This window comes from Panthera uncia, chromosome D1 (genome assembly GCF_023721935.1).
Source record: "Panthera uncia isolate 11264 chromosome D1, Puncia_PCG_1.0, whole genome shotgun sequence".
NCBI lineage: Eukaryota > Metazoa > Chordata > Mammalia > Carnivora > Felidae > Panthera > Panthera uncia.
The window spans coordinates 74,420,277-74,434,027 of NC_064808.1; the positions used below are offsets into that span (position 1 = coordinate 74,420,277).

Consider the following 13,751-nt stretch of genomic DNA (forward strand, 5'->3'; position numbering starts at 1 on the left):
TTGTGGTGAGCAGAGCTGAGGATCTTTTACTCTGATACCCAATCTTGTAAATGTCAAAGTAGAATTCTTTTTTTTTTTTTTTTTTTTTTAAAGTAGATTTCACACCCAGTGTGGAGCCCAGCATGGAGCCCAACACAGGGCTTGAACTCAAGACCCTGAAATCAAGACCTGAGTCAAGATCAAGAGTCAGACACTTCACCAACCGAGCTACCCAGGCGCCCCCAAAGTAGAAATTTTTATGGAAGAGTCTCTGTGTATCAAATACTAAGAGTACAAGTAGTAAAATTCTGGTGATTTTAGTTTTTTCCTTAATCCTATTTCTATTTCCCACAAATTTTTATTTCATTACACTACTTTTATAATAAAAAAAAAACTAGTGTTGTTATAAAAGATACAAAATCTTACAAAAGAGAGTTAATGGTAACTTTGGGGAGAAAAGTTGCAGTAAAATGGAAATCATGACAGTTTGGACTGAAATCATTTCCCTATTAAGGATGAATATGAGACCACTGTGAATATTTTCAGGTGGATTTTGGTGGTTCTTTGATGACAGAGGTGAATTAGTGACTGCCTTCTGTCTTGTCTCTCTTCCAAATTTTCCTAATTTCTTCAAAGTTTTTTTCAACATTTTCTGATTATTATCCAAATATCTCCTATCAGGAAAAAAAAGATAATGGACTGGAATCACCTGATGGGGCTGAGTCTATTATTAACATACTGACCATGATCTGTTTCACTGAAGAGTAGAAGGAAGTACATTCCAGATGTGTGAGCCAGCATGAACGGAAGTAGGAATGAGCACATGATGTTTAAGGGATGATAACAAGAATCCCTTATCTGAAGTGGTGGGCTTATGTTTCTGAAAAGATGGACATACAGTGTGACAGCTTTGATGGGACCAAACAGGGAGAACCCTGAACACAAGGCTTAAAAGTCTCCACTTTCTCAGAGAAACAGAGATCCCCTTGAAGAATTTTTAAACAAGGGTATCATATTATGAAAGTGATGTCAGAGGAGGATTAGCCTTATGGTGGTGCATTAGCTGAACCAGAGAAAGGCAAGCCTACCAGACACAACAACTAGGGGACTATTAACAATGGAAAGTAGGGGCGCCTGGGTGGCTCAGTCAGTTAGGCGTCCGACTTCAGCTCAGGTCACGATCTCGCGGTCCGTGAGTTCGAGCCCCGCATCGGGCTCTGGACTGATGGCCCAGAGCCTGGAGCCTGCTTCCAATTCTGTGTCTCCCTCTCTCTCTGCCCCCCCACCCCCCTCACCGTTCATGCTCTGTCTCTCTCTCTGTCTCAAAAATAAATAAACATTAAAAAAAATTTTTTTTTAAAAAGAATGGAAAGTGAAGAGGAAAATGAGTAAATAACTTTGTATTTCTCATTCTCTTCTACTGATTCAGTCAACAAATTTTTCTTGAGTACCTTCCACATTCTAGATAGTGAGTTCTAAGAATACAACAGGAAATATGACAAACATGTCTGCCCTCAAGGGGCTTATAGTATATTCTTTTTTCTTACCCAATAAATTTATTTTTCTTTAAATTCTTCTTTTTGTAAAAGCCATCCAAATACTTTCTCATAAGTATTTTTAAATGCAGCAGCACCTTATTTACCTATAATATAAACTTTAGAATGTTCTGCTTTAGAATATTTTGGAATGTTCTGCCCTCTTTGCTCCCAAGGGATCTTCATAGTATCTATCATGTAATAATCACTGATTTGCTTACCTCCTTTCCCACTACATGACTCTAAGCTTCATGCTGGCAGAAACCACATCTTACTAGACACTGTTTCCCCATAACACTCCAGAAATTTTAAGAGAGTGCAGGGAGTTAGTGAACAAATGCACAGATTTTATTTGGAACTCTGAATAAAATAGAGAATTTCCTTCTTTCATTTCCCAGATGTAGCTAACAAGTGGTTCCAAGAGACATTCAATTAGGGGTGCTCCTCAAACTTTTCCACCAATGAAACAAAGCAAATGAGAGGGCAAAGGTTTCCAGTGCCCCAGGGAGCTCCAGGCTGCAAGGGGCCGCAAGTATAAAATAGCTGTTTTAAGTCACCTTTATTCAGGCACTATTCTGTGCAGTAGGGATGTAACCAGGGTTCCTGCCTTTGTAGAGCTTAATATAAGACAGAGGTCAGAAAAACATAATCAATAAACAAGAAAAGGTCCCTACTTACTACTTTAGCACAATAAAACTTTTTATTTTTTCTATAAATAAAAATTTTAAAAGCTATTTTTTATTGAATAATAATCTTTTATGGCTAATATTCTTAGGTCTTATTTACAAATTCATTCCTGATACAGCTATACAGATATTATCACATATTTTCTTTTAAAATTTTAGAATTTTCATTTTCAATTTTAGGTTTTTAATCTAATAAACTCATTGTTTGTGTATGTGTGAACTTTTTGTTATTTCAACACTGATTACCAAATTCAGCACTGATTACCGAACAGTTCATTCTTTCCCCACTGATGTGTTATACCATCTCTGTCATATATACAGAACTGCTAAAATATCATTCTTTTTTTTATTATTATTTTTTTTAATTTTTTTTTTTAACGTTTATTTATTTTTGAGACAGAGAGAGACAGAGCATGAACGGGGGAGGGTCAGAGAGAGAGGGAGACACACAATCCGAAACAGGCTCCAGGCTCTGAGCCGTCAGCACAGAGCCCGACGCGGGGCTCGAACTCACGGACCGCAAGATCATGACCTGAGCCGAAGTCGGCCACCTAACCGACTGAGCCACCCAGGCGCCCCTAAAATATCATTCTTGAACTTTGTCATGTGTCTCCTTCATCTATTCCTGTCCTAATTACATTAGCTTTACAACGGATTAAGTGAATCCCCCCTCTTCATTTTTCCTCTTATGTAATCTTGACCTTTTACCTTTCCATATAAATTTTAGGATCAAGCTGCCAACTTCTGCAAGACAAACTTTTAAATTTGGTTTGAAATTATATTGCAGTAACAGACATATAGTAAAAATATTTGACATCTCCAGGCTATTGTGTCTACTCATCTATTAATTTAGATTTAAGTTCTTTAACAAAGTTTATAACTTTCTCCATAAAGTTCTCGTACATCTTTTAGTAGTTGTATCCCTGAGTAATGTAACTTTGTTGCTCCTGTGACTGGAAATCTTTTTATTTTTATTTATTTTTAATATTTTAATGTTTATCTATTTTTGAGAGAGAGAGAGAGAGAGTACGAGCGGGGGAGGGGCAGACAGAGAGGGAGACACAGAATCCAAAGCAGGCTCCAGGCTCTGAGCTGTCAGCACAGAGCCCTATGCAGGGCTTGAACCCACAAACTGTGAGATCATGACCTGAAATGTAGTCAGACGCTTAACCAACTGAGCCACCCAGGGGCTCCCTGGAAATCTTTTTAAAATCACACTGTGTAAACATTTTTGCTAAGGTTCAGAAGCATGATTTATCTTTTTGAAGTTATCTTGTATCCAGCAACAGAGCTGGCGGTTTACATATAGATTTTTTCCTAAATTTTCCATATGGACAATCATGTGTAAATAAAAAAGGCTTTCTTTCTTCTTTTCATTTCTTATATAACTTATTCTTTTCTTACTTCACTGGCTAGGAATTCTAGCATCAGGTTTCTTATATCCATATAAAGGATACGCTTCTAACATTTCCTCACTAAGTATAAGGCTTACTGTAGAGTTTTGCTGGGTATCCTTCATCGGGCTAAAGTTGTTCTTTTCAATTCCTAGGTTCTCAAGAGTTGATGCTGGTGTGAGGGGTAGTGGTGTTAATCATGAATAAGTGCTAACTTCAATCAGTTTTTTCTCTGGCTACTGAAATGATTATATGTAATAGACAACTATCCACTGTCTATCTAACATCTGTTCTGTGAGTTGTAACTCATTCTGGCCGCATGTGCATACTTTCAGAACATATCAATACTACATTCATGAACACATTCTAGATAAGAAATAATCCAATTATCTCTGACCTTTGTTTCATAAAGAAAATATGAATAACGAATTTTAAAAAGATAATCAAATTTACTTGATTTAAGCCTATTAAATATTGTAAGATAAGGACAGATGGCTAAAAACAAAATCTAGAATTTTACAACTTTTACCTCATATATATATATATATATACATGTTTATAATATAGAACATATGACATATATTCTAAGATCAAACAGGCCTTCTAAAATAAAGGGATAACAGACATAAAATACAATTCCATTTCAATATTTGATTTTGGATCACAGATAAACATTTTTATAAGTGCCCTATCACATCCATCACAAAGGAAAAAAAAATGCTGCATAGCCCGACTTTCAAGTTATCTTTTAATTACCACCATTTAAGGAACTTACTTTAACTAAAACCCAATGCTATACAAATTGCACTTTATAAATAAATAGAGCTGTGGGTTTGAATCTTAAAATCCTACATTTCATGGAAATTATTTTAGTCAGCAAATAAACCAAACAGATGCCAAGCTTCCCAGGTTCTTAACTCCACCACGTGTCAAACTTTAAAAGTATGTTCTTATTAAAGAAAGCCTAATTTTAAACACTGCAGATTTATTTAAAAACAAAAAAGTGATTTGCTTTAAAATTTTTGTATGAAAGAGGGGCAGAGAAAAAAAATGGGGGTGAGTGGGAAAAAATGTAGGAAAAAAATTTTTTTTTGTTGTTTTTTTAATTAAATAAGTTTCACTGCAAAGTGAAAAGCAAATGAGGCAAAGAGAACACACTCTACAATTATTCACGAGGTAGCATGATTCAATTTACAAAGGCTGAATTTGTGCTCAATTTTTTGGAAACACATGTACTGGATTTTATCTGTATCTAACTTTTTCCACAACAAGCAGGGCTAAAAATGAAAAATACAAAGAGAAATGCACGTGGATGAATACAAGTTTGAGATGTCTAGTACAGTTCCAGACCTCCTCTTATTTCCCCTTCTTTACTGGCGCAGAAGCAACAAATCTTGTTTCAGTAAGAAATCCTTAACAGAAGCTCTCACATTCACCTCTGGACCAAGTAACACACTATCCTTTCAGGCAAGTGTCACCTGCAGTAGAAAACTTATGCAATGTGATTTTAGATTTTTAACGAAATTGGATTAGCTTTTCAATGCACGGTGTTGCTTATACTTATTTAGAAGCTGTTACAAAGGAGTTTTAAAAAGATTAAGGCAGGGGTAAATGGTTGAGGTTCTGTGGAGAACTCAGAGCCTAGAGGTTAATCAACTTCAGATCATCTGTGAATGATGATTTCCATCACTTCCACACCAAGCCCTTCACCTCGTGAGTAGAGCCGCACCTCGATCAGGCAGAGAACAACACGCAGCTGTCTCCAGTTAACGTCCACCTATAATTAACTAGCTCACTCCTACCTTATGGCCAGTAAAGGTATACACACTGAAAGTAAAATATCAATCCGCTAAGAAAATTGGGGAGAGGGGAGATCAGATTTTTATTACAAAAAGCCTCGTTTTCTGATTATTCAGAAAGGCAATGTTCATGTATTAAGGAAGTAATATTGAAAGCTGTTATTGCTACCTCAAAAAATGTATTAAAGACATTCCTTGTTACTTAAGAAAATCTCACTGCACATTCGAAAAGAGCAGCCAAGTCTTGGAAGGACAGTCTCTCTGGGTAATGTGCTGTACAGGAATATGACCAACCTGAGACCGTGTAAGGACAACACTGAGCTGTGTGACTTTAAGCACAGGACTTAATTCATCTCTTCTGAATTAGCAGATTTCTCACTGGCCAAACAGAGTAATAATATCTGTCTCACAGGATTGTTGTGAAAGTTAAATGAGATGAGGCATGTATACATATTTATCAATAGCAAGCTGGATGTTTCTCAAGTATTAGAAGCACCTCCTTTTTCCCATCCCACCTCTGAAAAGAGCACACACCCGAAATTGGGCTGCATTTTTTAAAGGATACTAACATTTGACGTAATGTTAATCATTCTTCTCCCTCCCCACCTGAAAAGAAGACTAACAACTAAACATATCTTTAAAACTGAGGGAACAGGGGGCACCTGCATGGCTCAGTCAGTTGAGCATCCAACTCTGGCTCAGGTCACGATCTCATGGTTCATGACTTCAAGCCCCACATCAAGCTTGCTGCTGTCAGTGCAGAACCGGCTTCAGATCCTCTGTCCCCGCCTGCCCCTCTCCTGTTTGCACTCTCTCAAAAATAAATAAAAACATTACAACAACAACAACAACAAAACTGAGGGAACAGGGTAACAGGCAGCCTACACACTACTATGGAAAGTACAGTTCATTCATCTCATAAAAATTCTGAGGGACCCTCTAACTGTGAAAGATGCTAAATTCATAAGGCACTAATGGAGATAATTCCTACTGTCATGAAGGTGATGTATAAATTCAAAAGATGCCCTTGGTACCCCATAGTACTGAGAAAGTCAATAATTCAGGACATTTTTGTGTCTAAGGTTAAATCTGAAGGGAAAACAGGCATAAAATAAGCCTACTCCAGACAGATGTGCATATGTGATCACCCTATCCACAATATTACCTCCAAATAAAATGCATGCAAATGATCTTTTGCTTCAGAAAGAAAATAAAAGAGCTTTGTTCCTTTTTGGCAAATTATAAAATGAAATAAGAAAGTAAACACACCTAGTGCCCAGATTTTGGTTTCCAATACCATTCTCCAACAAAAGAAACCTGGGCTCCTTGAGAAATGGATAATTTTAGGAAATATCAAGATGAGCCTGGAGCCTCCTGTAGTGCTTCCTTAGTAAACTAAAACAGCTCAGAACAAAAGAAGAAAAAAACACGATGGGAATATGTCAAAGGGACACAAGATATGCTGAAATAACTCCTAATTTGGAGCTGGAACAATTTGAGCAGCGAAGTAGCACTGAACTGCAATTCAAAATATACAATAGAAGGGCGCTTGGGTGGCTCAGTCAGCTAAGCGTCCAACTTCAGTTCAGGTCATGATCTCATAGTTTGTGGGTTTGAGCCCCGTATCGGACTCTGTGCTGACAGCTCAGAGCCTGGAGCCTGCTTCAGATGCGGGGTCTCCTATCTCTGCCCCTCCCCGACTCGTGCTCTCTCTCTCTCTCTCTCAGAAATAAACATTAAAAAAAATCAAAAGATTTAAAAATATATATATATACAATAGATATCCACGAGTCTATACTGATATAAATGATTGCATAAAGCAATAAGTGAGAGAAAAGAGACAAATCTCCATGTAGAAGAATTATGAAAAATATGTAGATGTTCCACTGACAACAGGTGGGCTTAAATGTGGGCTGTGCATAGCACTTCGTTCCGAAGAGTATAGTATGAAAAGAAGAGAAAAGAAAAAGTATTTTGCAAAGAAAATCCTAACACTACCTCCAACAAGTGATTAAGGTTAACATCAACAGTGATAAATCATGTTGATAGCATGTACCCTTGATATGATGTGATGAAAATGGCTCTTTACCTCTGTGGTCTTCTTTCCCACAAGACATAACCCCAGTCTAATAGTGGATAAAATATCAAACATTCCACAGAACACCTGAGTGCTCTTTAAAACTGTCAGGATCATCAAAAACAAAGTCTAAAAACCTGTCTCACCCAGAAGATACCTAAGGAGACATAACTAACTAAATGTAATGTGATATCCTAGATGGGATCCTAAAACAAAAATAAGAAAACTAGGTACAAACTAAGGGTATTTGAAAAATGTATGGACGTTAGTTAATAACAATGGTTCAACATTGGTTCATTATTTTTGACAGATGTACCATACAAGTGTAAGACATTACTCATAGGGGACACGAAGTGTCAAGTATATAGGAACTCCACACTATCTTTGAAATTTTTCTGTAAATCCAAAACTGCTCTAAATTTTAAGAAGTATCTAAAAAGAATAAGAAATAAATTATGTTTAACATACAGATTAACATTATGACCCTCATTTTGTTCCAATGTAAGTCAGTCACTCTTATTTATAATACATATGATGTGTGAGGAAATGACAGGGGACCTGTCTGCAAAGAAGCTGACAGCAGAGGCCATCTGTCAGCATCCTGTGAAGCGATGCAATTCACATATGTACCCACTCAAGTAGTTTAACTAAATCCTCACAAGAACACACAAATGGTTTATTCTGAACCATGTAATTGTATTTTATTTCAGGCAAGAAACAGCAGGTAGAATGTAATATTAATAATGTAAGTATATCAAGAAGCATAAGTGACATTTCTCCCATTTCTGAGTTATCAGTCACAATACAAAGTTAAAAACAAAGGGTGTTTTTAACTAATACAATCTGCCCAGAAGTTGGCCAAAAAAATTCAAAATTATCAAGAGGCCTATAGGCCCACAGTGGATTTGCATTAACATAATGAATAAACAAAAGTTAGGGGTGTGTGTGTGTGTGTGTGTGTGTGTGTGTGTGTGTGTGTGTGTATATATATATATATATATATATATAACATGTATTTTTAAGTAGCAAATAAGGACAGGGAATGATGGATTTATATCCCGCATTATTAATGATGAACCTGTCTTAAATGTATGTTATGTGTCAAAATAATAGAATATTATGAAGCCTTCATAATTAGCACAATAGATATCCAGATTATAAAGATAAATCTCTATTATTTTTAGTGATATTTAAAGTCATGTCATACTCAAGCTATTATTTTCTGACATTTCACAAAAGATAGATAAGGACAAATAAGCAGTAGTCTTTACAGACGTTTATAACCTACATTCTTACATTTGTCGGATTCTGTTCTGAAAGTGAAATATAAGGAAAAGATACAGTATCAGTATACGCTCACCAACAAATGACTTCATTAATGTAAACAATGTTCTCATTAAAATTGGGAAGTATAACCACTGGGAAAGCAGCCACTTGATCGGAATAAAAAGATTCTAAGAATTAAGGGTCGGCACTGCACATGAAATTCATTTGCTCTATCATTCATAGATAAACAGTTGTAGAAAAGCAGATGAATCCAAAAACGTACAAAATGCTACAGGATATCACTGATGTGATTAATTTCATAGCAACAAGACCTTGAACAAATAGAAGAGTATTTAAACTATAGCGAGATGTGTAGCAACTATCGCATAATATTTAAGTGACTTAGCTCCAGAACTGGACTACATGAGCTAGAATATCAGCCACAGAATTTATTAGCGATGAGACTTTGGACATGTTATTTATCTCTCTGAGCTATTATCACCTGCAGAATGATAATGAAAATAGTCTCTACCTCACAGAATTGAAAGAAGTATTACAAGAGACATTTCATTACAGCATTTAGAAGGACACTTGGCATATGGTAAGTACTCAATAAAATGTTAGCTATTATTGGCCAATCAGCAAGGGAGTAATCATGACAATCTTTTATACCACAACAAAATACACTAAGTATCTTTTGGCAAAGAACTAAAAAGTTATCAAATGTAGAAATAAATTATACATTTTTGTTTTGCAAATAAATAAGACTTCCAAATCTGCTGGGCTGTTCTGGGATATTTTATAAAGACTGACGTCTTGGGAGGCTGCTCCATCAAGACCTCCTGTGTACTTAGTGCAAGGCTATACTCATAGTGTTGGCAACAAACAGCTAACAAGATACATCAAAACATAAAAGCAGCATACATACCCTCAAATCAGGAGAAAAGTTGTCTGCAGAAGTTGAAATGGAATCCGATGATACAACAGAAGCTGATTTTGTATGCACTGAATTCTCTGAATGAGAAGTGGAAGCACTACAAAATACAAAAGCACAGTGTTTGAAAACATACTTGAAAAAGGGGGGCTTTAAAACACGATTTCAGAAATTTTACTAATTATTACTCCATTATGTATTAAAACTTTCATTGCCAACCTGTCCTACATTGCCTATTCAATCTTATCTCCGAATACTGATAAATTACAAACTCTCCATACCTGCAGGGTTAAGTATTCGTACCACATTTCCTCTGAACAGACTTCCCTGGTACTGCTAAATAAACTCTGGGCTAATTCTTTCTTTTCATTCAACCATCCATTCACTCATCCAATAAACACTCACTGAATGATCCAATGTGCAAAACCATTACACCAGGCACTAGGATCTGGAGATAAATATATAATCCTCATGTTCACGAAGTTCACAAGCTGTGGCAAAGACAAATAAGTAAATGGTGCGTGGTGATAACACCGGCCACTGTGAAACTGAATAAAGGAAGCCTCATTTAAAATGGGAGTCGGGAGGCCAGAAGGTGGAACTCTCGTGCCCTACCACTCCTTGCAGCCCTCTGAATTCCCAACAGAAGAAGCCTATCCTTTACTACCCCAGTAGGAGGAAGATTATCTCCTTGCCTGGCAACAGCCCAGCCAAAGAGTGACTGTCACAAGTAGGCCAATCAAAGACACTACACTTTAAAACCCAGTTTACTCCAGTGGACTGTTTATAACAGCCCCTCCTGTTTGGAACAGCCCCTCCTAAAGCCCCCTTTTCCATATAAAAGAGCATTCATTCCTCTCCTTTGTTCTCTGGACTTGCCTATGGTTTTGCCATAACTTGCATGTCTCAAACTGCAATTCTCTGTCATTTCTGAGTAAACCCATTTTGCTGGAAATATAACTGATAGTTTTACCTTCGAGGTTAACACATTACAAACACAAAGAGAGAGACAGAAACGGGGAAAATGGGACAAAGGAGAAGGAGGAACCTAACTTTACTCAGGAAGATCAGGGAAGATGTGACAGAGGAGATGTTATTGAAAGATAGGAAATTGCCAAGCTGAAAAACAAGTAAGGGAATTCCAAAAACACACAAAAACAAAAAGCACTGCAAAGGTGTAGAATAATCAAAGAACACAGAACACTCTGAGAAACTACAAAGAGTTCAACAGGGCTGGATAAGCAGAACAGAAGCTAAAGACAAAAAGAGGAGCTTGTCTTTGCACCTTTTACCTTACCACTAAATCAAATTCTATACTTTAAACAAGCCTATCTACTTCTTCCATTACCTTAAGTAATCATGCTCTACTTTTATTCTCCAATTGTATACTGACCTAAGGCATATACATTTTCCTACATTTTAATCACCCCAAAAGGGAGAGCTGGGTCTTCCTTTTCCACAAAATCTACTTCAGTGCCTGTGTATACTGTTAACATGTATTATGTTTGTTAAATTCCAAAACACAGTGAAAATATACCTATGCCAAAAACTGAATGATTTACATCATTTCCTCTTATCACTAAAAGAAAGTCAAAATTATTCAAAGTAAGAAAAACCAATGGTGGAGAAATTTCAGGCACTTTGAGCTGAAGTTTAAAGTTCTGATTAAAAAATATATTTTTCTCAAGCTTCACTCCCAACATACTAAAAGTCTTTCTCACACCAAAAGTAAAAATTTTTTCATTAGATTTTGATAAAAGAATCCATCTCGAGATTGTGATACTTAAAAAACACATTTGGGGTGCCTGAGTGGCTCAGTCAGTTAAGCATTCGACTCGAATTCAGCTCAGGTCATGATCTCATAGTTCCTGAGTTCGAGCCCCACATCAGGCTCCGTGCTAACAGTGGGGAGTCACTTAAGACTCTCTCTTCCTCTCTCTCTGCCCCTCCCCTGCTTGCACGTGCACACACACTCTGTGTCTCAAAATAAACTTTAAAAAATTGTTTTGTTTTAAAATGTGTCCACCATAAACCTGCCTTTAAGTACATTATTTATACAATGGGAAAATCATGTCCTCCAAAAGAAACTGTCACTTCATTTTTTACTGTTATTTTTTTAAGCCTTACTGAGGCATGATTGTGAAATAGTGTAGGTACAATGCCTTAATATGTACAACATGATGTGATGTATGTATACACTGTGAGATGAGTACCACAATCAAGCTAATTTCAACATTCATCACCTCACACAGTTACCTTTTTTGTGTGTATAGAGAATTTGAGATCTACCCTTTTGGCAATTTCAAGTAAACAATACAATATTCCTCACAATGGTCACCAGGCTATACATGAGGTCCCTGAACTATTCACTGTATATCTAAAACTTTGTCCCTTTGCTCAGAATCTCCCCATTTCCCCCTTAACAGATAGATACATGGTTTGAAAATATTTTCTTACATCCTTTACGTCACTTTTTCATTTTGTTGTTTCCTTTGATGTAGAGAAACTGTTTAATTGGATATAATCCTGCTAGTTTACTTTTGCTTTTGTTGCCTGTGCTAGTGGTGTCAAATCCAAGAAACCATTTCCAGACCAATGCCAAGGAGCCTTTCCCCTGTTTTCCTCTTGGAGTTTTATAGATTCAGGCTTTATAATTAAACATCTGGTCCATTTGGGGTTGATTTTTATGTATCGTGCAATATCAGGGTCCAATTTCATTCTTTTGCATGTGGATACCCATTTTTAACAAAATGACTATACATTTTTGGCACCCTTTTCAAAGATAAGTTGACTGTATGTGTGTGGTTTTATTTCTGGGCTCTCTATCCAGCTCTACTGGTCAATGTTATCTATTTTTTTAATGCCAGTACCATACTGTTTTGATAACCATAGCTTTGTAGTACAGTTTGAAGATAGGAAGTATGATGGCTCCAGCTTTACTCTTCATGCTGAAGACTGCTTTAGCTATTCTGGGGCTTTGTGGTTATACACTGATTTCAGGCTATCAAAAATGCTGCTGGAATTTTTATAGAGAAAATAGAAAATAGAAATTTTTTATAGAAAATATCTACTGAATCTGTAGATCACTTCGGTTAGCATGAACATTTTAAGATTAATTCTTCTAATCCATTAACACAGGATAACTTTCCATTGATTTGTGTCTCCAATTTCTTCCATCACAGTTTTATAGTGTTCTTTGTACAAGTCTTTAACCTCTTGGTTGAATTTTTTCCTAAATATTTTACTCTCTTTGATGCTATTGCAATGGAATTGTTTTCTTAATTTCTCTTTTGGAGAGTTTATTGTTAGTAAATAGAAACCTAACTGACTTCTGCATGTTGATTTTCTATCCTATAACTTTCCTGAATCTGCTTATTAGTTTTAACAGTTTTTTCGTAGAGCTTTTACAGTTCTCCACGTATAAGATCATGCCATCTGCAAAACACTTTTGTATATTTATACAATGTGAAAATCATCTCTCCCAAAAGAAATCCATTTAAATGTATTAAAAACGGTATTCCAGTGGAAGCACTTCATAATATTTTTTTTTCAAATGCAAACATATATTTATTTTATTAACTATTTCAAGGTATGATTTGTGGTTGTTATTTATTTACACCCAAGAACCTATAATATTACACAAAGGAGCAGCCATAAGAAATTCTATTATCTAGTTTTTTATAATGTAAGGAAAGAGAAATTGACAGACTGAGAATGTTTTCTTCCTTTCCTCCTCTTTTATTTTTTTGTTGTTGTAGCCAACTTCTGATTAATTAAATACCATCTGTATTAAAGTACCAGGTAAAATAATCAAACTCTGGCACAGTATTTTGAGAGATACGATTTGTTGCCTACTCCATGTACATACGAACCTCTGTTTTTCCTGACTTTGATGAGGGCAGTATGTGCCCAGCCCAACATAACAAGCTTCCTTTGGGCTCCCTCCTGGCTAGGAGAACCATGGGACACAATTTTGGTCAGTGAATTTAAGAGGAACCATGCTAATGGTTATGGAAACCTTTTATTTTCTTAATAAAGAAGAGCAGAAACAGCAGGGTAGTCCTTAACCTTTCCCATTTTG

At 36.2% G+C, this 13,751-nt stretch overlaps 1 protein-coding gene across 2 annotated transcripts in view; it reads right to left on the reverse strand.

Moving 5' to 3' along the window:
* The window catches only part of MTMR2 (myotubularin related protein 2), a 116,918-nt gene that overhangs the window by 66,360 nt on the left and 36,807 nt on the right, over positions 1-13,751 (reverse strand). For both annotated transcript variants that reach the window (XM_049620276.1, XM_049620285.1), the window contains one exon: positions 9,665-9,770. In XM_049620276.1, coding sequence (XP_049476233.1) covers positions 9,665-9,770 — 106 coding nt within the window. The remainder of the gene's footprint in view (positions 1-9,664; positions 9,771-13,751) is intronic.